The sequence below is a fragment of the Chaetodon trifascialis genome, chromosome 10 (genome assembly GCF_039877785.1).
Source record: "Chaetodon trifascialis isolate fChaTrf1 chromosome 10, fChaTrf1.hap1, whole genome shotgun sequence".
NCBI lineage: Eukaryota > Metazoa > Chordata > Actinopteri > Chaetodontiformes > Chaetodontidae > Chaetodon > Chaetodon trifascialis.
The window spans coordinates 11,110,117-11,134,047 of NC_092065.1; the positions used below are offsets into that span (position 1 = coordinate 11,110,117).

At 43.2% G+C, this 23,931-nt stretch overlaps 1 protein-coding gene across 2 annotated transcripts; it reads left to right on the forward strand.

Moving 5' to 3' along the window:
* The first annotated feature begins 808 nt into the window (after positions 1 to 808).
* Positions 809 to 23,818, forward strand: dennd4a (DENN/MADD domain containing 4A). Of its 2 annotated transcripts, XM_070972252.1 has the most exons (31): positions 809 to 1,043; positions 5,301 to 5,632; positions 5,856 to 6,102; positions 6,201 to 6,270; positions 6,366 to 6,535; positions 7,429 to 7,667; positions 7,806 to 7,872; positions 8,030 to 8,088; positions 8,212 to 8,356; positions 8,635 to 8,810; positions 9,180 to 9,280; positions 9,848 to 10,066; positions 10,454 to 10,599; positions 11,060 to 11,080; positions 12,717 to 12,850; positions 13,176 to 13,308; positions 13,651 to 13,857; positions 13,974 to 14,102; positions 14,217 to 14,361; positions 15,511 to 15,633; positions 16,651 to 16,761; positions 17,764 to 17,838; positions 17,927 to 18,717; positions 18,802 to 19,018; positions 19,591 to 19,682; positions 19,793 to 19,968; positions 20,245 to 20,623; positions 21,016 to 21,133; positions 21,420 to 21,582; positions 21,675 to 21,739; positions 22,061 to 23,818. In XM_070972252.1, exons 2-31 carry the CDS (start codon positions 5,322 to 5,324, stop codon positions 22,195 to 22,197), a joined length of 5,166 nt encoding a protein of 1,721 aa, XP_070828353.1. In that variant the 5' UTR covers positions 809 to 1,043; positions 5,301 to 5,321; the 3' UTR covers positions 22,198 to 23,818. The 2 variants fall into 2 exon arrangements, with proteins under 2 accessions (XP_070828353.1, XP_070828354.1); XM_070972253.1 differs by lacking the exon at positions 11,060 to 11,080 and having other exon boundaries at positions 934 to 1,043.
* The last annotated feature ends 113 nt before the right edge of the window (positions 23,819 to 23,931 follow it).

Here is a 23,931-nt window from a genome sequence, read left to right on the forward strand (position 1 = left end):
TGTGGTCATGTCTCCTATTTGTTGTGGGAATTGAATGAATTATTTGATCAGGTATTTTATTGCATCAATACAGTATTATTTTGAATCACTATATTTGATTTCAACCGTCTTCATGTGACCAAAAAGTACTCAGATTTATATTTCCAGCATGAGAAGGATGTGAAGTAGAGCTGAGCTTAGTCGATAACTCTAATTTGATAGCCAACTATTCTGATAGCTGAATAATTACGGGTTTTTTACGAAAAAAAAAAAAAAAAAAAATCTGACTTTTCTTTGTCAGACATGACAGGAAAACTGGATATCCTTTCAGCTGGATTTGAGTCTGCTGGTCTGACAAGACAAGACATTTGAAGACGTCACCTTGGACTGTGGGAAATTATAATACGCAGCAATTAATCAACTAGTCAAATAACAATTGGCAGATTAATTGATAAGGACTATTGATTGCAGCATTTGGCATCTTAGTGATCAAAGAAAATGTAATTCAACACGTTGCTGTATAAATTAAATATAAAAATGCAGATCGGAGCTAATGTTTTTAAAGAATCTTTAAACTGGTCAAAATGTTTCGAGGGGCTGCCAACGCTTGACCACAGTCCTCAAATTTACAGTAACGATAATAACAACAATAACAGACAGTGATAACGGACCTATATAAATATATTCTCTGCGCTCCTTCAGTGTGCAGTTGCGCAGTTTAGTGTGGACATGTGCATGTAAACCCAAATGTTTCTTCACCGCTACAGACGCGCTTCTTCTGTCACAGCCGCCAGCAGTGTCATCAGTGACGTCAGTGAGGGTTGTAATCAGTCACGTGAACCGCGCAGGTCTGGATAAAGCGCTGCTCGGGACTACACGGTGTATTCGGATTCGTCCAACCCACTGTGAATTGTTATTTTTTTATGGTAACAAATTAAAGAAAAAAAATTAAGAGACGAATCAAAAAACACTTAGAGATAATATTTCTTACGAACAGACATCTGGGTTTTATTTCGACGCTGGTTACTCAACAGATCATCTTCCAATCGTCGTGGTTCTGAGATGTGAGTAGATTCTTCTTTTATTGAGAATAAAAACAAGCGGCGCCCACACACCCAATGCCGATAATTATCTCTCATGTTTATTTTGTATTATGTGGAGACTTTTAGCGTTCCAAACCTTAGAATCATTATTTTAATGTTAGAGGTTAATTAGGATAATTAACCGACACGGTAAATTGGTTGCTTCATTGTCGTGAAGCTATATGCATTGCAGGAATAATTTAATGCCTTATAGTGAGCATCCTGTGTGTGATTCACTATATTTACAGTGCGCCGACTGGTTACAATGAAATCATATGGAGGCTTATTTCATTGCATCCAGTGTAGATGCTCCATAAGATGGCTTCTTCTGATGTGGCCATATGAGAAAACCCCTCTGTATTGTTATGGTCGGTGAGGTCACTTGTGTTTTTCAAAGGATCAGGCTCTGAAATAAACCAATTATTGTCAATGCGCGAAATGCAAGCGTTGCACACGCGTATCGGGCATTGCTCTTTGGTATTTCCCTGCTTCCAGCACCTCCTTGGAGTATTTCTTTCTTCATCTTTCTGCTCTATTTATCTTGGGCGTGTGTGGTTTCCTCATCAAACAGGCAGGGTCCCCCCTGTCAAACATAAGGAATGCAAATGGCTGATGAGGGTGAGGGTTGCCTTCGTGTCTAAGAGGGAACAGATGCTGAGTGAAATGTTGTGGTGGTTCCCTCCCTAGATCAGTCTGCCCATCCTCCCTGCCCCTCCTGCTGTTAATACAAGCCTAATCCCTGCACAGCCAGGGACTGACTGCCCAGCAGCCGCTGCCTCTGTCTCTTGGGCCACAATTATAGCAGCTCTGATGCTCAGAGCAAAAGTCAAAAGGCCTTTATTTAACAAGACAAAATAACATGCAGAGTGGAGAGAGGGTCAGTCATTTTATTATTAACTAGCCAAATTCAGATGCTGCTGTAATTTCCATGTTAATCATTTGAGCCATTATTTTGAAATGTTTTTGTAACTATTCAAGCTTTCAACAACAAAAAACAACAACGTTTTCCTGATTTGTAGTTAGTTTAGATTTGAGTTAAGACTCTGTCAAATTGAACTACTATGAAATGGATTTAAGGTCATCAAGATTTCCAACCATGTTTTAAATGAAACGCTGTCGTTAGCGGACACAGTGTGGGAAAAAAAATCAAAGGTTGTGGCTCATTGAGGCCAAAGTTAAAATGTTGGGAACATTGTGCCACAAGTGGTTAACAAGTTACTGCCAATTTGTCTTCTCTGCAAAGCTGTTGGTTGGAAGTGACTCATTAAAACATTAGTGGATGCAAATAGGGAAGTTGGTTTGTTGGCTGGCAAGCAGAGGAAATCCGCTTTGTCCTTATTTGTGCTGCTTTTATGAAGAAAACGGTGGTGAATGAAAAGCTGTTTCTGGGGAGACCGTGAGTCACTCACTTCCACTCATGAGCCAACATAGGATTGCCTGCAATAAGTGAGGTAGTATGAGGATACTTGAAAATCATGTGGAAAATGACGCGTGAGTCAGGTTTATTTAAAGGCTTTTGGCCACTAAAGCAGGTCTCAATTTTAGGATTTTAGAAGAAAAGTTTTTCAAGACTGATGGACTGAACAACCAAGGGGATGTGATACCGTGTACAAACAAACAAACAAAGCACCAGAAACACACCAGCAAAGCGGTAGTAACATTTCTAATCTAGTGCAGCCTACACAGCATTATCAACCTAGGACACTAATGGAAAACGAAGTAAAACCCACAAAAAACACTTAGAAAAAAGGGAAAAACTGTGGGCAGTCTTTTCCACTGAGAGGTGTGATGAGTGTGAAAGAGCCTCCAGGTCAATGCAACAAAAATGGCCAACACAGAAAAAGATGAGCTACACAGTCGAAACTGCGGATTCACTGTCATATTCAGGATCTACAGTATCTGTTAACATCTATGTTTAAATGATGTTATTCTTAGGCCGTCTCACAGACTGGGAGTTCCTGAATTGAACAGATCTGTGGTAATGACACAGCCCATTAGTCGACATGTATTTAACAAGACCAATGTTCCCGGCTCGTTTCGGCATCAGAGTGAGAAATGTTTAGACTTCACTTCAGTCTTCAGTTTTAATGTTGTTGCTATGGCGAGGATTAGATATAATTTTAGGCCTCTGGATCCTGTTGAGAGGGAGGAATAGGCGCAGTGGATGTAGTGGTAGTCAGAGCTGGAGATTACATCTATATTTAATCCTGAACCTTCCCAGTATTATGCGATGCATCTGCCATGCCATCAGCTGTATATTTAGCAGCGTTTGTGCGAGACCTTCTGAGAACACGTATTGTGTGGACTGCTATATACTGTACATGTTTAAAGAAACGCAGCTGGCTTTTTAACTTTATTTGGCTGTTAAATCCCTAAATAAAATTGATTGTAAACAAAGATTATAAGAGACATGCCTCTTGATTTTCAGTCTTGATCACAATCACAGTATTTGGTTGTGATCCCTCTATCTGAATGGTGTAATGCCTCAAAATGACCCTAACCCTAATGTACATGGGCAATTCTGGTGGGACAGCAAGCTGAGATGTGGCTGTATGATAATCTGATAGTCTAACCCATGTAATACAGGAAAAAGACCATTATATGCCTTCTTTATATCCAAATCAATGTTGAATTTTTATGTTTTCCCAATAAAAATGTTTTGGTGCCACTTCCAATGTGGAAAAAAGAAGAAAAGAACCAGCAACCTTAAACATGCATGAAAATAAATCATCTTGAAAGAGTCAGAATGTGTCAAATTCTGGTCCTTTGACAAGATGCACAACACAGCGCTACAGTATGTATATGTGCATATTTCACATTTAATCAAATCCACTGTTGAAGGAGTTCAAGAAAAGCTGAAAAGCTGAGTCATCGGTTATACCCACAAGGCTCAACACTGTAGAGCATAAACAACCGGCATTAAAAACAACCATGGGCCGATCAGGGAACATCGGACATAAACAGTCGTAAACAGATGTAGGCTGACACGCTGCGCGACAATAAGCAACCTCGTCATGATGAGTCATAATTATAAAAGCTCACTCTCACTGATGTCCAGAGCAAACAGGTTTATGAAACTCGACGTTTAGTCGACTGAATTTTGTTGCCAATTGTTTTGGATGGTTTTAATGTATCTAGTAGGTTCAGAAATCAGCCAGATAATGAAATCAAGGTGCTCTGTGACTGACTAGCTACAGGTGGCTGACGGTAACGCTGCTGTTTGCTTGTTACCATAGATTATCTTCCTTTATCCATGTTCTTGTGCTAGCAGTTTCACACACTAAGCCCGTAAGCATTGCTTAGCTTCCTGTCCATCACTCGGCCACATGGGGGAACAGCACACAGACACTTTAGCTTTAAAGCCAGTCGAAGCCAAAGTCCTAAGTGGGTGAGATATGGTCACAGCCTCTTGTGTGCCATGGTTCTTAGCAGCAACACATCCAGCGCAGAGGAGGGGGATAGCTTTATGCTTACTCCTTCATGTCCCAGTGGGGGAAATAATAGGCAGCTGTTTATCAGTTTGCTAGTGAGTGTGGAAGAACTGCTGAGAGAGATACAGCAGGCTCTTCAGCTGAAGCACAATAAACTGGCCCAGCAGTGAGAGGGCGTCCAGGGGACCATGCTTTGTGATAAAGCTTTAACAAGCTGACTCACAGGCGCTGCCTCTATTCCTTTCTTTTTCCCAACATTGTTGAGCACAGAATATATGAATATTACCTCGCTAAAAGCTCCAGAAAGCTTTTTTGCTGCACTACAGTGCACCATCTCTTCATATACCAATGCTCACTTATTGTTCTGGTACTTTTCCTTTCCACACATTTCTTCTCCTTTTTTTCTCCAAAGGCATGTGTTTTATTTTACATAATTGGTCACGGCATACAGCAAGGTCATTGGTCTTAAGCCCTCCCATATTTTTTTGGTGAAATATGGTGTTTTTGTAGACAGGAATGCATGCTAAATGCTTCCAGATGCTCTCATTATATTCTGCTATTACTTCAGTGTGCTGTGCATTTATAGTGTATGTAATGTCTATTTTAGATGCTGTGTGGTATCTGTTTCCATGTTTAATGCAACAATTTGAGCAGGGAGTCAATTATTGCGAGCTGCTCTCAGCCATGTTGTTTCCTGATGGAAAAAGCTTATTTTCCTCTTGTTTTTAAACTGAACTACATTTCAGCAGTATGATTAAAATGCATAATGGAAGCCCTCCCCCTCTCTCCCCTCTTCTCTATTTTTCAGCCCACAGTGTGGGCATGGGAAATGATGGAGGATAAAGGGCCTCGTGTAGCCGATTACTTTGTGGTTGCCGGCCTCACCGACCTGTCCAAGCCTCTGGAGGAGGAGCTCCACTTTGATGACGCCGGCCCCAAGTCTGTGAAATCCAAAGCCCCCATCACTGACGTAGCTGTCGTGATCCGCTCCCTGGGTGAAGAAGTACCCCCAGGTTTCACCTGTGTAGAAAGCACCCCCTCAGGCCTCTCTGCAGAGCTCAATGGAGCCAGCCTCAGGGGCCCACAGATCTTCCTGTGCTTCAAGCGAGGCAGAGATAAGCCTCCACTGACAGATCTTGGGTAAGCAGTAATCCTCAGTCACTGACCCTTTACTCACCCAGCACCACTAATCACTTTTCTGCCTTGGGTCACTATAATCTGCTCTTAAACACATCCCTTACTCTGACATCCCTGCAATGAATATATTAACAAAGCTCTCCAGTAATATTTTTTAAGACAGTCAAAAGGTGTTTCAGAAGGTTTCAAAATCACGTAAAAAGTCAAACACTGCCTTGTGTTTCAGGATTCTGTACGAGTGGAAAGAGAAGCTGAAGCCTGGATGTCACATCGTCCAGACCACGCCCTCAGGTCGCCCCGCCAACATCAGCAACTCGTCATCCCAACGCATCTACATCACCTACCGCCGCGCCCCGAAGAGCCAGCCCCACACTTCGCTGGCTGTCACTGATGTCTGCATCATCATCCCCGGCAAGGGGGAAACGCCCCCTCACACCTTCTGCAAGGTGGACAAGAACCTCAACAGCAGCATGGTGGGCTAGAGCTCTGAGAACACAGTTAGATCTCCAGTGTGTCTATACAAATAATGCATGCTCTGATTGATCTGTGATGGTCTTTTCTCATATTCCAGTGGGGATCCTCAGTGTACCTTTGTTACAAGAAGTCTCTGGCTAAAGCCAACACAATCGCATACAAAGCAGGTAAAGAGCTAAAGCTATTTTGAAATGCTCAAGTTATCTGATTGTGGAAGTGCCACTTTTACGCTGGCTGTGTTTGACTTGTGTATTTGTGTCAGGTCTGCTGTGTAGGTACCCCGAAGAGGACTATGAGTCCTTCCCACTGCCTGAGTCAGTGCCTATGTTCTGCCTGCCCATGGGGGCTACGATCGAGTGCTGGCCAGCTCACACCAAACACTCCCTGCCTGTATTTTCCACTTTTGTACTGACGGGGGCCTCTGGAGAAAAGGTGAAACCACCTATTTACACCAGCAATTGCCAATAATCACGTCCCTTCGGATGTTTGTTTGATTGGAATTTTTTTGTGTGTTTCATTTGTCTTTTTGAGCCCCTTTGTGTTATAGAAACTTACAAATACGTGTACAGAAAGGGAACCACACCACTCCCCTCAGAGTCCTGCTAAGTTTCATTTACATCATCATTAATTGTGTAGTTCCCCCAAAGTTTGCATCAGTTTTTTGGCCTTTAAGACACACATTTTCCCTTGATAGCTTCATTCAGCCAGCCTCCCGATCTTTATCTGTCACCTCTGTCTCTCTCTGTGCATTAATATCCCTTATGGATTAGTTTGTTGATGAACTGCAGCAGAATTTCTAATAATACCAGACAACCTTAATCAACTTCTAAACTCTGACTGGAATCAGAAATGGTCTGAGGACTACATCTGGAATACTAAAACGTTGTTAGTCTTTGAAATCAATGCAACATAAAAGATTTTTTTGCAGCTCATCTTTTGAATAATGGATATCTCATGCACCACTTGGGCTGGTGCATAAGTTTTAAATGCTGAATGCCTCGGTGCTCACTCACTCTTCCCTGCAACCTCTACTATGCAGACTAGTCTCCTGGCACTTCATGCCTGGAATCATTTGTTTATTTATTTGGTAGGAACGACTTCAAAGGACTGAGCATGATTTAGCTGATTTATTGTGATGAAAATTCTCTCGTGGAGCTGCCACAGCATCTTACCTGAACACGTTCTTTCAAAGGACCTCTCACTGCTCTGCCTGTGTGGGTTTGCGTCTTTCTAAAGTTTGCATCTGTCTTTGCGTGTGTGTCTGCATACTTATACTTGTGTATATTCTTAATGCTGATCATCACCGTTGCTGTTTTTGCTTGCAGGTGTATGGAGCAGCCATCCAGTTCTATGAGCCTTACTCAGAGGAGAACCTGTCTGAGCGCCAGCGCTCACAGCTCGGCCTGCCAATCTCTGATCTCGGACCTGATGGGACCAGGAGTGTTTACAGCAACAAGAGCATCTGTCTGCTCTCCCACTGGCCCTTCTTCCAGTCCTTCAGGAGCTTTCTCACTTTCCTCTACAGATACTCCATCTCTGGACCGCATGCCCTGCCTATTGAAAAGTTAGCATTGCTTTTCATTTCCTTTGCTGAAATTCTATCAGTCACTCTGGTTCAAAGATTCAAATCTATTCTTAGTCTTGCAGACAGGTTTTGACAATCTTCTTTCTTTTTAAAGTGATTTTTTTTTATTCCTCACAGGCACATCTCTCACTTCATGCAAACTGTGCCATTCCCCTCCACTCAGAGACCACGCATCCTAGTGCAGGTGAGCTGAAAACATGGATATTGAAGAGTGAAGTGATGACTTCAGTTTTGTTTTATGCTTGCTTTTTTTGGTTGGATGTGTCTTTAAACACGCTAAGCTAAATCCTCCACCCACTGGTGCTCTAATGCTCTCACGCTCTCCTGTGTGCCTTCCACAGCTGTCTCCACACGACAGTCTGATGCTGAGCCAACCCGTGTCCTCTCCACTGCCTCTTAGGTAGAGACTCATCAGTAAAATGCAAAATTAGAGCATGTAGACGTACAGTATTGCTGCTGTCTTAATCCGGAACCATTTGATTTATTTGTGTGTTTTTTGTTTGTTTGTTTTTTTTTGCTGTAGTGGTGGAAGCCTCTCCACTTTACTCCTGAATCTGGGCCCAAAGAACGCAGCCACTCTGCTGGTGCTGGCTGTCACAGAGCACAAGATCCTGGTTCACTCCCTGCGTCCGGCTGTGCTCACCAGTGTTACAGAGGCCCTTGTGTCTGTAAGTCTTTTGTCCCTTTCCTTCCTTTCCATTTTTTCTGATAATAACACTAAATAGGATGGTCTTTAATGTGATTATAGGTACAATGGTGGATGAGGTAAGAGGCAGAGCTGCACATAATCACATCAAAGAAGACCCTCTGGTATAATGGATGTACAGCAATTACCTTTGAAAAATGTTCTTCAAAGAAATGTGCATATGAAGGTCTCAAAAAGGAGGAGGAAATGAGAGATGTTGCTGAGTCGTTTAAATGTCTTCTGTCGTCTCCTCCCTTTCAGATGATCTTCCCCTTCCACTGGCCGTGCCCGTACATCCCCCTGTGCCCGCTGGCGCTGGCCGATGTGCTCAGTGCACCATGCCCTTTCATCGTGGGCGTGGACTCACGATACTTTGACCTTTATGTGCCCCCAGCCGACATCAGCTGTGTGGATCTGGACACCAACACAATCTCCCAGTTAGTGACCTCTAACCGCAACCGCTCTGTGATAGATAGCCACCTTCAGCTTTAAGACACCCAGCCAAAAACCATCTTCTAGTGGTTTAGGTTTTTATAGGTCTGATGATGAAAGTTCTTCCTAAGGTTATCGCTTTCTGCCACTGAGAGCCTCTTATGTAATGATAGGAGCCGGAATGTGAAATATTCTTACTGTACACGAAAGCACATTTTGGTACAGCTGGTCTTCCACATCAATTCAAAAGCTATTTTGCGGAGGGATTAAATTGTCAGTGCTAATGTCAGTGAATCTGTCTTCCTCCTTATATCACTTTGCAACGTTTCTTGACTGTCTTCCCGTGTAATGAAAGCCACATGGTGTGCTTTCAGAAAAGACGACAAGAAGGCTTTAACGTGGAAAATCTTGCCCAGGAGAGCCTGCAAACATCTTCTGAACACCCTGAATAAGCTCTATCAGCAGCTCGCTGAGGGTGAGTCCACTCCGATGCTGGATTATTTTATACGTGGTTTCATGAATAATTTAGGTTGTCTACTTGGGTCTGTTGAGTCAGCCTGTACAGTCAATTTTACAGGAAAGCTCATTAGATGCTTGCACTGTTATATAAAACCGACGCACGGTGTTCAGTGCATCTATGGAGCTGTTGTGGATGAAGTGTAATTCAGTCTTTATGGTATACCCACCCGAGCTCAGCCTGTCTCATCCACATTTACTTAAATTAGTCATTTCCCTTGATTGCGTTTGCCCCGGTGACTCAAATCTCAACATATCATGTGGCTGAATGTCTTAAGGTCTATTATGATTTGTCTGCAGTAAAACAGATATCTGCCTCTTCTACTGTGGATTTCTTTTGTCATGACATCAATGCAAAATGAATCCCAGTCTTAGAGAGAAGCCTCAGTTGATGGTGATAGAATAGCATTTATCTTTGATGTTTTCTGCTGTCACATCTCAGATGATCTATTTTTGAAACAATACAAAATCCCAGAAAATAAACGTGCTTATGCATGCTACATGATCTACTGTTGTGTGCTCTCAGGTGGTCAGCTGAACCGTGAAGATGTGCAGATGGAGCATACAGTAACTGACAGTGAGCTCAATGGTGGCAAGAGCCTCCAGACTCTGGAGCTGGAGATCCAGGAGGCCTTTCTGCGCTTCATGGCGGCCATCCTACGAGGCTACCGCTCCTACCTGCTGCCCATCACCCAAGCCCCTTCTGAGAAGACCACCGACGCAAGCTCCCTCTTTGACATTCAAGGTACACTTCAGTTAGTGTTATACTGCGTGTAAAAATACAAGCTATTGTTGCTGTGCCTGTATGTGATTCAGTGCTGTAGTAGATCAAGAGGTTAAGGCCTGAGTACTGCTGCATCAAAGTTTGGCCTAAATCACTGCTGTAATGACTCTGGCGATTTAGCTAAAGCCTCAGTGAAAATTAGGCTTGGATGACAAGTTGCAGAAACCACCATGATTAATATCACAATGTCCCAGCACATCTGTGTGCTCTTATGCAAGCAGAGAACAACTTATCATACCACATTATTCATTTCCTGTAAATGTCTGCAGTTTGACACTGCTGCTATATAATCTGATTTTACTGCCCACATGTCATGTTTGTCATTACATAACATGTTTTGTTTTGTAGGCTTCCTGAAGAGCCGAGACCGCTCCCATCAGAGGTTTTACTCCCTCATGACCAAGACCCAAATGTTCAGCCGGTTCATAGAGGAGTGCTCGTTTGTCAGTGATAAAGACGCCAGCCTGGCTTTCTTTGATGAGTGTGTTGATAAGGTGAGGTGTGCAGCTAATCTTTATTATAGATTTTCTGTGTCAGAGACAATTCATCAGAAGAACTGCATCATTCTGCTGAGTAGGAACAAACGCTCTGATAATAATATTTAGTCTGGCATCCACCCGCTTGCAGAAGAGACAGTCTGAGGCATTTAGTGGAAAGATTAATCACATGCTGTCCCTTCAATTAAGATGTCTTATTAAGGTCTCGGTTTAATTTGAATGAGCTAATAAGCAAATAACAGGAACTAATAAAAATAAACAAAGAGTAATTAACTCTCCGACATCTCCCTTGAGCGTCTTATTAACATCAGCATAAGCTTGTCTCAGCTCTAATGTCCCCTCTTCTTTCAAGCTCTCCTTTTTTGCTCTATCACCTGCTTTCTTTTTCTTCCTCTCTGATTTTCTGCCTTTTGTCTTTTCTGCTGCGCTGTTTGTCATCATGGCCCCTGCCTGGTAGCTATTCACCACTGGAGGCAAGGTAAGCTTCCAGAGCTTGTGCAGTAGGTCACTTATTTTCTGTGTTTAGTGGTTGTAGCATCACGTATGGTCCAAATCAAAGCGCGGTGCATTGTTCTTAGAGCGTGACTCAGCTCAGAGTGTTTAGTTTGCGTGTGTGTGTGTGTGTGCTGAATAAATCAAAGTGAGGGACAAAGAGAGTGAGGCTTAAGTGCACTAAAGGTCTTGAATGTGAGGATGTGCATTAGCTGTCTGTGTGTGTGTCAGCGATCTGCATTATTGAACCAGGTGCCACTCGACTGAACCGCACAGGGAGGTTATGCAGAAGTGTTTGAGACTCTGAGGTGACGCTGAGACAGTGAGGTTAATTATTTGTGCTTGCCGCTGAGACGACTGTGCATTATCCTGACTCCAAAAGTCCTTCTGAAATCTAATACAGAGGAATGTCAGAGGAAGACAAAGACGACGATAATCCTTATTTGTCAAGTAGTTACAAGTTAAGATGTTGAAACCCCGTCGGATGTGGGCCAGTCCTGCTCATTGTCACTTACGGCGTTAATCTTTTGGGGATTTTACAGCTTTTATTAACACAACCTGCCTACACATGTTTTGTAACACGCGCAAAGAAAAAAAAAGACAAAACGTCCTCCTCCCCTCTCCCCTCCAAAAAAAACTCTGTGCTTGCAAACTTGTGCAATCAGGAAGTCACATTTACATCCTGCATGAACAGTTAGATCTCCTGTATGAGCGGTCATTGTGGTTATTATTGAGAAGTGGAAGCATTGATTCATTCTGCTGCTGAAGTTGACAACAAGTGCTTGATTGAGAAAGGCCTCTTCGGGTGTAAGAGGAAGGGCAGCTAACGGAGAAACGCTGAGCAAAATCGAAGCGAGGGCAAATAGGTCAGTCAGAGTCAGTTGACTGAATCATCCACTCGACTGACTGGAACAAACCCTGTAATGCAGAAGCACTGGGGAGCTATTCAGCCGCTGCCATAATATTAATGTTTTCGAGAAGCTCATGTCTGAGATAAGCTGGTAATCGATTCAGATAAGCCAAGTGACTGCGCATCAGCAAAGCGGGCTTTTAACGAACTCCAGACAGCCATTCAGTAGAGATTTTCCCCTCAGAGAAGAACATGTGGGCTCGCCACGCAACACAAAGGAGGGCTGCTGTTGTTCTCAGACAGGCAGGAAGGCAGTGGAGCTTTGTGCTGTACACTTTCCTCCATGCAGCAGATCCGTCAGTCCATTCTGAGCGGAGGGAAATGTGGCAGTTTAGTTTCAAGCATTACTGCCAACAGTTTAGTAGTTTCATGTCCCCAGACTAACATGGCACCAAGTTTGTCCAGGTCACCGCAGCCTGGATTAATTTAGTCTTCGAGGATTCAGGATCAAGCCCCTGCCTTGGCAGTGTCTTTTAGATAAATGTAGTGGGAACACGGGCCATGTTTCAGATGTAGACAGACTCTTTACTGGCATCTGTTTGTCCTCACTGACCCTCATATTTGATTTGATCTGAGGGCTCGCACAGTATCAGATGTCCACGAGCCTCCAAGCAGCACTAGTGTCTATAGATTTGTTTATAGGAGAGCCAAGAGGAAAGATAAAGAACCGAGGGACGAACAATGATGATTGTGTGGTTCTCTTGAAAACCAGATGGACAGCGAACGGCCGGAGGAAACCAGACTGATCGAACTGGATGAATCCCACCGCAGTGAGCACACGGTCTACGTCAACCCTCCAGAGCTGCCTCCGCTACCACAGGGAGAAGAGCATCCTCTGTGCTATAGGTACCGCAGTGCAGATCAATCTCTAAACGATAGATACAAGGCAGGCTGTTTCTTTCTTTTAGTCTGTCTTACACAGACACACACTTCAGGAGCACTCCTCACCAACACAATGCAGCTCCAGCAGGAGTGACTTAGCGCAAATTGCTTCTATTGTTAAACAATTTGTCACTGCTTTAGGTTTTTGTGAATATCTTGAGCTAGAACACAATGCTCTTGAATTCTTATGTCAGTGCTCAAGCCTCCCGGGTGTCAGAGCCAAACTATTGTGCAAGTGTCCCTTTCAGTTCATGTCAGGATATCTTAGTGAATATATGTCTTCCTGCAGCTACTCTGGGTTCCCCGTGCTGAATGCTGAGCTTCTGGAGCCACTGGAGGGACCAAATCCTCCATCAGCAGGCATGGCCTCACGCCACAGCAGCCCAGCCAGCCCGACAGCTATCTTTAGACGCTCTAAGCAGGTCAGCCAAATGAGTCGTGAGGTTTTTTTTTTAAATAAACTGTTAAATAAATGATGATTTGTTGCTATAAAAATAGCACATATTAAGAAAACCTTAATTTCCAGACTGATTTTCATAGCTTTTTCAATTGTGCAACCATATAATTATGTATAAATATGAATATGTGTTAAATTTATTGTGAGATTTGATCCTGGTTGTTTCTTGTTATGTTTGTTGAGAATTTAAGCTTATTTTACTGCTGCACTAATTCTACATAATGATGGGTATAAATGTGAATGCAAAATGCAAATCTGGTTGCTAAAGAACAATGAATCATGTCTGCATGTGATCTTTTTATCTCAGGAGATCAAATCAGCTCAAAGGATGGCCAAAACCTATTCATCCATGCCTCAGATGTGGTCCAAGTGTCTGCTGCGCCACTGCTACGGTTTGTGGTTCATCTGCCTGCCAGGGTTTGTCGGCACATGCCACTCTAAGGTGCGGGCTCTGCGTACAGCTTACGATGTGCTGAGGAAGATGCAGGACAAGAAACTGCAGGCTCCAGATGAGGTGGGAAAAGCACAAGACAACCACAGAAATGCAAACACATTGAGTAGTGGTGATTTCACTAAAATGAGTTGAAGTGCAAATGCTTAATTTGAAAAAGCTGGCGTTTTCTGTCCAAGGTGTGTTACCGCGTGCTGCTGCAGCTGTGCGGACAGTACAGCCAGCCAGTCCTGGCCGTAAGGGTGCTGTTTGAGATGAAGAAAGCTGGGGTTCAACCCAATGCCATCACCTACGGGTACTACAATAAGGTGTGTGCTATTTGTACGTATTGTACATACATGCAAGCAAACAAGCTCATGTGACTGTTTAGTTTGACCCTAAAAATGTATGATTACACATACTGTTCATGTCTGCTGCTGTAGGCGGTGTTGGAGAGCACCTGGCCCTCCACCACCAGAGGAGGCTACTTTTTGTGGGGAAAGCTGAGGAACGTGGTCCTCGGTGTGCTCCACTTCAAACAAGCGGGTAGAAAACAACAGAGTCTGCACAGAGATCCTCAGCTTTCAGGTTAGAATACTAATGTCCTGATTCAGTTTTTCCTGATATTCCAAATTCAGTGTTAACCTTGCTGATAAAGTTTCTCTAAATATTAAAAATATGTGCAGGAAGTGAGATTAGTTCTTTTTTTGTTTGTTTGTTTGACATTGGCTAGTAATTTATCACAAACATTTTAGCCTTAAGAAATGGAAACACTCTCTCATACACTGATAAATTAATCATCCACATATGAAATCACTGCGATTTCTCGGCCACAACATATTTTGAAGCAATTATTGCCCAAAGCCGGTATGACAACTGATAAGTTTATCACGCGCTCCCACACCGAATGCATGCAAATACTTATATTTAAATCAGGTCTTAAATCGTTTGAGATTTCAGTAAGTTCAATGGTAATTTAATTCTGCAAATGATAGCCTGAAAGTAGAGGATTTTTCTTACTTCCTGTCTTAATGAGTAGAAATGTAAATGAGTGAGATCCTGTGGGAGAAGTGCTTCTTCAAGGCTTCTTTCTCGGTCTCATTATAAGGTTTGTACCAACTCCTGCCTCCTCCAGCACATATTGTTCCCAGTCCGCATTTCCTTAATGACACTAATTAAACAGAGTGAAGAGGTTTTCCTCCCCAGCAGTCACAGCACACAGGTTGCTCTTGATGCTGGTCCTTAATTCCCACAGTGGCCCATTGAGACTCCATGTTGTGTGAGGGGCTGTATGAAAACACCATGCTTCACACTATGTACTGTAATGTTGTTGTGTGCTCATTTTGATTTCATGCACTTCACAAAGAGGATTTATACAAAATCCCAAAGTGGAAATGTGATCATGTTGAGTGGCACGATCCTTTAGTTTTTAATTTGTGAAATAAAAATGTGCATTTTATTGTGAACTTTTTGTTCTCCTTTGAGCTAAAAATAAGACAGAAAAGTGAAACTCTGATTCTCTCTTGACATTCTTTTATGTTGAGCGTTGTTCAGTCATGATGACAGATATGCAGCATTCAAAGCATTCCTGCATCTTTACAGTGGATGACGATGATTACAGCTTTGATCCCGGAGTGTTTACACAGTGCTCTCCGAACAGCTGGGCTCTGGTCTTATCATCCTGTTGGTGCTCTGTCATTTGTTTTAACCTCTCCCTTTCCTGTTATCTCCCTTCAGACGGCAGCGATCTTGACACTCTCAGTCACGGCAGTTTGGACAGCGCTAATGACTCTGCTGAGCGCACCTCCATCGACACTGACTTCACTAAAATGGACTCCAGCGACGATGGATTCAGCACAGGTACCAAACCACAGCTCTGCCTCTTTCTTCTTCAAACTGTTTCATCTTCTAACTGTGTCGCTGCTCCTCCTCATTTCTCAGCTTCCCTCCAGAAAAATCTAATTTTAATTTGATTCAATGTACCAGCTTAGAATTGACCAAAGCGCATGATTCACAAACCTGCATTTCTCTGCTTTAAATGTCACTGAAATTGTTTTGACATCATTGCACTCTGCACATTCCGCTTTCTGTCAATCACCTGACGCCCACCGAAAGAAGTGAAAGTCTCCTGTACGATAAATGCTTCAAAAACTGTGTTGCCCCTTAACCATTGAGCGTTACTGCTCAGCTGAATGCTGTAAATTCATCCATAAAAAACACCATCAAGTTGATATTTTAAAATGTTAAAAAGCTAATTACATTCCAAGTGATTCGTCATTGTAAAGTGTACAAAAGACTTTAGCAACCAATGGAATAGCTGCCCTGGTGACGCCTTGTTAGCTTCTTCTTTGCTCTATGTCTATCTCCATTATGACCAATGCATTGTAGATAAAGGACACCAAAGACAGCAGGGCTTACAGTGGTCTAATCAGCAGGCTAAAGCTCTTACACTAACAATATTATGGATTGGAATCTGTCTCAAAACACGTCTCATCTGTCTCATCTCTCAGGGTCAAACAGATGAATAAAGCAGAAATTCAGTGAAAATAAAATAAATCACAGCAGAGGAGGAGGTTTGTACTTTTTCCTGCAGTTTGACCTTGTGAATATGATGCAAGTTTCCAAAGACTCTTCCTCTCCTGCTGCTCCTGCTTTTCTATTCTGGGAGTATTGCGTGCTGTAAGCTTTAGGGAATGTCACCACACTCTGCTGAAGAAAAACTCTCACATCACTTGTCTCTTATAAAGCCTCCACGGAGAGTAAATAGCTGCTTTTTGATTCACTCAGCTCTTTCTGAAAGAGGAAACTGAGCAGGGTGGGAAAAAAACAAAATATCTCACTGTTTCTCAAAGGAGTAAAGCTTCTTATCTTTTTCAGGTGGACAGTCAGATCAAGGCTACGATTCACTGTCCAAAGAGGAGGAGAGGATGTGCGGCAGAGAGAGCGACAACACAACACTGCTGGAAGACAAAGGGCCGAGGCAGTCAAGTGAGTTATAGATTAGCCTCGGGCTCTAATCTTTGACACTTGGTTAGCATTTCTGCAGGTGATGCGCACCGCACACCGGCAGCAAACTGAGCGTTCGCTCTTTAAAAGCTGGGGTATCACATCGCAGTGTGGGTGTGATGTGTTCGTCCATTTGCTGTTATATTTAGATGCTTTTTGAGAAAGAGATCCTGTTGATGGATGTTATATAACCAGGTGATTGTTAGCGTGACGAATCTATCGAGAATTTTGTCGCAAATAACGATATGCTGTGTATGATGCAATCTCTGTTCCAGCGTTTGAGATCAATAGTCTTCGCTAATTGGTGCTGTGTTTCATCAGCGGCTTAAATGCTTACTTTTTTTGGAAGGGGGTTAGAACACAAGCCATATTTTAAGACTAATAGCTGTTCCTCTATGGTATATTGTGCAGGATTTTCCTAAAAAAATACATGAACTCATTCCCTCTCTATCATCACTTATGACCCATTAGAAGTGTATGTCAGTGTATGTATCTGCAGAAACTCTGCACTCTGCCTCTGTTTTCTTATTTTTCTATTCATTTGCTGTGTTTGAGACATTTGCGGGCTGCAACCTTTGGCCAGTTGGTGTGCACGCCCCCAGCCAATAACAGTGTGCAGGTGAGGTCGGGACCTAATTAAAAGGTAGCGACCAGGTGCCAGACCATAATCAGCACGCATGATGGCAGACACAGCAGTGAAAACTGTTGGTTTACAAACAGTAACCAATTCTTGTATAGTATACCATTAAGGGACCACATGGCAGCCAGTTTGACCCTTCTCTGCAGCAGTAGTTTTATTCTGGCATTAACAGCCACCTCTCAGTGTTCAGAAATGCAATCAAATGAATCCTTTGCAGTGAAATAATGTGTGATTTTCTATATGAAGTGCAGATTTTGCATGAACGCAATACTGTTACAGATTTTGATTGACTGGCCAAACACACAAAAATCTTTTTAACAAAATGGAATCATTTCAATTTCCAGCACCTGAGATCGAGGTTCCAAATAGCAGAATCTCTCCTTCTGCTAGAAGCTGCAAATCAACAGATGTCAGTGCAGGTAAGTTTTATTTGTAAAAATGATCAAGAAGCCACAGATCTCAGTCTTACCGTGCAGGAGCTGAATGTCTTGCCTATTTTTGTCACAGGCAATGGAAACAGGCTTGTTTCCAGTCCATCTAGTGACACCATTGTGTGTGGAGTTCTTCCAAAGACAGAGAGGCCAAAATCTCTGGACTTGTCTGGTGCACAGGGAAGCCTGCGGCTCGCGGTCCCTCACCTCGGCTCGACAAAGCAGCATCACCTGGCTGCTGACAGACTGCATGGGGTCGAAGAAGAAGATACAGAGACTGAGAGACAGAAGCCTCGAGTGGAGAGAAGTGCCAGCTGCAGTGCTGTGACTGTGAGGAGAACAGGTATTGAGACGGGATTTGATCCGCTGTCACTGATGACAACAGATACGGTACAAGAGTGTGATCAGGAGAACAGCAGCGCATCCACGGCCCGCCGCGACCTCGCTGAAGAGATTGAGATGTACATGAATAATGGAAACAGCCCACTGCGCAGCCGCACATCCAGTGTGGACCTGCAGAACCCTTCAAGCCCTTTGTTTCCCTCCACCTCGTCTCCTCACACCTCCCCACGACCCTCCACCCTGCTCCGCTCCAACACGCACCTGCCACTGCCTGTCAAATCCAAGGAGAGGCTGAGGCCGTCGCCGTCTCTTCCTCTGGGTGTCTGTAACAAAGACAGGGAGAGGCCTGCCTCCTTGGTGTCACCCTCATCACCTTCTCCGTCCACCTCCTCGTTCTCCATGGACTCACTGTTCACTCCAACTCTGGACATCTTCAGGAGCAGCGTCATATCAGCAGGGAAGGGCGTGGCTGAGAAGGCCAGCCGCCTCTACTCCCGGCTGTCCTCCCAGACTTCGTTAACGCAGGTTGGTAGTGCAACATTTTTCCCTCACATATATTCACAATCAAACCGCTTCCACAATGATTTTTTTCTATCGTTTCTCCTGCAGGATGCAAACTGTGACCGGATTAGTGTATCCTCGCTGACCTCTGGAGAGGCAGACTGCTCTTCGCTGCTCGATAATGACTCCTGTCTGGACCCAGATGGTTTTACCTCCCCTCAGCACGGCAGCATGTCCAGACTCAGGAGGAGCCCAGTTGTGGGTCATACCAACTTGGGTAGCCCCAGCACCCCCAACAGAGTGTTCAGACACAACTCCTTCTCTGGTTTGTTGCACATCCTTTAAATTATATGCATAACCAATATTTTTGGAATAAAACTGCGAGTCTTGGTTTTTACATACGTTGACATGTTGAATCTTGTGGAATCGACAAACATGGCGACCCACATTTATTTGAAGCAATTTTCATGAAAGCATCTCTGATGTGAAAGTCATGACTTACAGCCATGCTCGTTAAATTGCTGTTTTAACTGCGGCTTTGTATTGGTTCCCAGCAAAACTCTTCTTGACGATCTAAATTTAGAGTAAGAGCAGGGCTCAGTAATGGAGAGAGTTGGGTGTTGTTCTGTGTGAAACTAGGCCAGCAGGCATGAGGTCTGACTCAGTGTGTAGGCTTCTGTGCGCTCAGCCACAGGCCCTATGCTTAACATAAACACGTGCATGCACATTCACGTGCACACTCCCAGACACACCAATGTATAACACAGAGTTGCTAAACCTGCCTGCTGCCTTGTTTCATTTTTGCCCTTTTGCTTTAAATAATCCAGATATGAATAGCTTTGTTAAATCTTGGCTTCGTATTGTGAATCTAAGTGTATAATCTTCCGTCGTATCCAGGTGGTTTGGCATTTCCCTCTAAAACTCCTCACACTCCAGATTCCTCCCCCGACACCAGCCGCTTTCAACCCACTCCCAATTACACCATAGAGGTAAGAGACTCACATATGAAAATCCTCATCAGACATTCATCTGACTCAGACTATCACTGTTGAGCTTTGTGTCCTCATTTCCTCCTCGCCCTGCTGCTTGTTTGATGTAGGTGCTGATGTCCAGCTGTTCGCTCTGTAAGACGTGTGACTGTCTGGTGTACGACGAGGAGATCATGGCTGGCTGGACAGCAAATGACTCCAACCTCAACAGCACTTGTCCGTTCTGTGGCACAGCTTTCCTGCCTTTCCTCACTGTGGAAATCAAAGACCTGAGACCACAGTGCAGGTAAATGCCTCCTTCACACAGACCAACACAGTATGTATGCAGTATATTTTCACCTAAAGTACACAAACAGGCATTTGCATCTCTTCACACTGACTTCAATTGTAATTTGAGGTTTGAAGTCTGTCTCATGTTTGATTGTCCATTTGTATAGTGTCTTGTTAGCTGTTTGGCACCTTCTCAACACACACACACACACACACACACACACATACACACTCGCAGACACATTATCCCTGTGGCCTCTTTTAACAGATCCACTCTGTGTCTCCCCTTCAGGTCTGCTAAGGAAAGTAATCCTATTACAGAGGAGGACACGTCGGCGGCACTCAGTCCCGAGGCCAAAATGTCTGCAGCAGACTGTGCAGCTCAGTCATCTGCAGCACCCCCGCAGAAGCAGGAGAACAGTGGGAGCGCTGGGCCGTCTGCGCCAGCCTCTGCCCCTGTGACGGTGCCCTACCTGAGCCCTCTGGTTCTGTGGAAGGAGCTGGAGAGCCTGTTGGTGAATGAGGGCGACCAAGCCATCTCCTCCCCGAGTGTTGTCGACCAACACCCCATCGTCTTCTGGAACCTGGTGTGGTACTTCAGAAGGCTGGATCTGCCGAGCAACCTGCCGGCTCTTATCCTGGCCTCCCAGCACTGTAGCCATGGTGACCAGGTAAACATGCACATGTGTGTCAAGCTCACCCACATGCGGCAGAGCACAGACTGACCCATTAACTGTAAAGCCGACACATACACATACACATGTTCATTTTCTTGCAATGAGGTAGGAGAGAATATTGATACAACTCACCGCTCCAGCCATTCTGTTAAACCTACTGTGTGTGCGGTGTTAATAACATTCTGCCTTTGGGGACCCCTAGTGGTAGTATTACAGAAGACACTGTCAAAAAAGAGCAATGCAAAAAAGCTGCTCATAGATAACACCAATTTTCACTTGGAATATCTTGTTTTTTAACAGGAGAAAAGTAGTTTATAGATATAACAACACTGAAATTCTACATACAGAATAAGGGATTCATCTTCCACATGGTTTACCTCTTGCAGACTCCTCAGAACATTTCATCCGAGGACAGCAAGCAGGTGCTTGTGAGGATTATGTGGGACAACCTGAAGTTGCATCAAGACAAAGTTCAACCCTGCTATGTCCTGTGGAACACACACTGTAAGTTATTTAAGTGTTTAATAGACTGACTTATGGTATGTTTCAGAAGGTGAAAGCACTTTCAGAAAATGATTCTGCCCCTAACGCTTGAAAGTTTGATCAAGGTCAGATATTTACATGTAAATTAAATAATGCATACAAGTAACTAGAAAAGCATGCATAATTCAGTTCAGGACTCCTATTAGTCATGCCACCCTTATCAGTGCAATACCTTCAGAGTTGATATTGAGTGATGGAGATGAATGAGCCTTTGATCAGGGTGACTTTTATCCTTTATCCTCTGCAGGTGCAAACTCACTGGTTCGCTCTGGGCTGTGTGAGGAAGGCCAGCTCTTCACAGTGGAGCTGCTGCAGGGTTTTGTGAGGAGCATTAAAAAGAGTGATGTCTATCAGCCCATGAGCCAGATCATACAGCTGCTGGGGCCAGAGCTGGGTTTTAAAAGACAGAGGTGAGGAGCTAAAGATGCTAGTGTAAAGCCATGTGGAATATGAAATGAATGAAAAGTCTAAGTGTTTTCTTCTTTTTTATTTTCCCAAAAAGGAGCCTGTACCGAGACCTATTGTTCCTCGCTCTTGTGGCTTTGGGGAAGAACAACATCAATATCAGTAAGTTCAAAAACATGATGTCCTGCTTTTGCTGTTAGATAGATTGTCATGAAATGAAGCTACAGATTTTCCTCTAGCACCACCTGCAGGTCAAAGTTTTACTTAATTCCTGCTCAGGATGAATTGCGACCACTTTCGTGATGCAGTGGCTTCTTCTCCTTTGTGAGATGGTTAACATGGCAAACATTATACCTGCTAAATGTCTGTATGTTTGCATGGTCCTTGTGTGCTTCTCAGTATGCTGATGTGAGCGTTTAAAGTAAATGTGCTGACAGTGACACATTGCATCCACATTGTTTTCTAACCATTATCCCATTGCAGATGCTTTTGACCGGGAGTACAAGTTGGCATATGATCGCCTCACCCCCAACCAGGTTAAGCTGACACACAACTGTGACCGGCCCCCTGGAGCTGGGGTCATGGAGTGCAGGAAAACCTTTGGGGAGCCCAGTCTGTGAACCACTTCTCTTCTTCTGTCCCATTATGTTTTTCCTTCAACCACAGTCACTGCTGCTGTTTTATTTACTTTTTTTTTTGGACTGCTCCTGCTCCTCAGACTCAGGACCAGCTCACCTGACTGGAGCACATAGCTCTTAAGCACAATGAGGAAAATGACACTTAATGTAAAGCAACTGCCATGAGTTTCTTGTATACTGTTCGAGCTGGAGGCGTGGAATGACAGGCCTTGAGTTTGCAAATGTTTAGAAAGTCCATTGTATTTTCAGTATTACTATAGTAAAATGTTTGTACAGTTATTATACAGTATATTTTATGACTTTGTTTCTGTTGAAGCTGTGAGTAAGTATGTTTAAGTGTATGATCACGTTGAAATTCTTAGGTGGTCCTGGTGACCTTGTGAAGACTGTTGTTGAGCGTGTGTGTATAATAAGTACTTGCTTTAGGACATTCGTGTTTTTACAAAGCACTTTGGCAAGATCAGCTCCTGCCATTCATCCTCATTTATGTAACGCCGTGACCCAGCAGCTTACGCTTAAGTGACTTTTTATTTGACAGCTGTAGGACTCACTTTACCGTCTTATATTTCCATTACATGCAGTTCACGACTGCATCTTTCCTCATCTGCACCCTGTACACCTAGCGGGGCGATGCTCATATGCCTGATTACACTAAAACTACATGGTAACATCAAAAAATGATAAAACATAATATTATTTCTTGATGCACACTGTTTATTTGATTTTTTTTTGTACCAACAGAACCCAAAAGGGAATTCTCTGATTTCTTGACCGTTTTTTAAGCAATACCTTTTTTCAAGTGAGGTTTGAATAACCAATGTGTTATATGGGACCACCAAGGATAGATTTCCTTAAAAACAGTACAATCAAACTATAGTGGATGAATGAAAACTGAAAATGATAATAAAATAAATTTATTGACATTGTAGTCGATCTATGAAAATGTACAGATTATTTGATTCAAACATTTTGTAGATTTTCTTTCGGTCTTTGGTCTTCACTGTATAATATAGATGTCAGGTTTAGACATTGCACTGTTTAATGTGACATACGGAGCATAAAAGGACATTTTAAATCTCTCTGAACAGATGGCAGCGCAAGTTCCTTTGCACTGAGCAACAGCAGCTCGGACCTGTCCTAATTCAAAATCACTTCCAAAAATGAGTGTGGTGGTTCACTGTTTTAACATTGTTTTTCACTAATAACTGACAAAAGAAACCTGCCTAAATGTGATGCAGCTCCACAGCTTATTACTGGACTTCACCACAGTATTTGTGACAATATGATGCTGGATTAGACAAGGCTGCGTGTTTGGAATAAGCACCAGTCTCACAGCATGTACAGATCTGTTTTAATCACATTGTAAGTTGTGGCTTGAAAAAAAAAAAGAAAAAGAAAAAAAAGATGACCAAAACATCATTTGATGTCTACATGTTGTTTACACAATTTGTCAACTGAAACAATGTTTATGAAGTATTATTTATCATTTGTAACACAGATAATAATTTGTATGATTTTTATATAAAAAAAGGAAATGAAATTTCTTCCCTGGTTGGACCTATAGTTTGCTTTCATTTATGAATAAACACGTTTATTCTACGTCAAGTCTGAGTTCTGTTACTGCTACGCCTGACCTTTTTATAAAAACCGATGTGCATGAAAGAACTGTGAGTTCAAGCAAGCTCAGGTTCTCTAAAATGAATGTTATAAAACAGT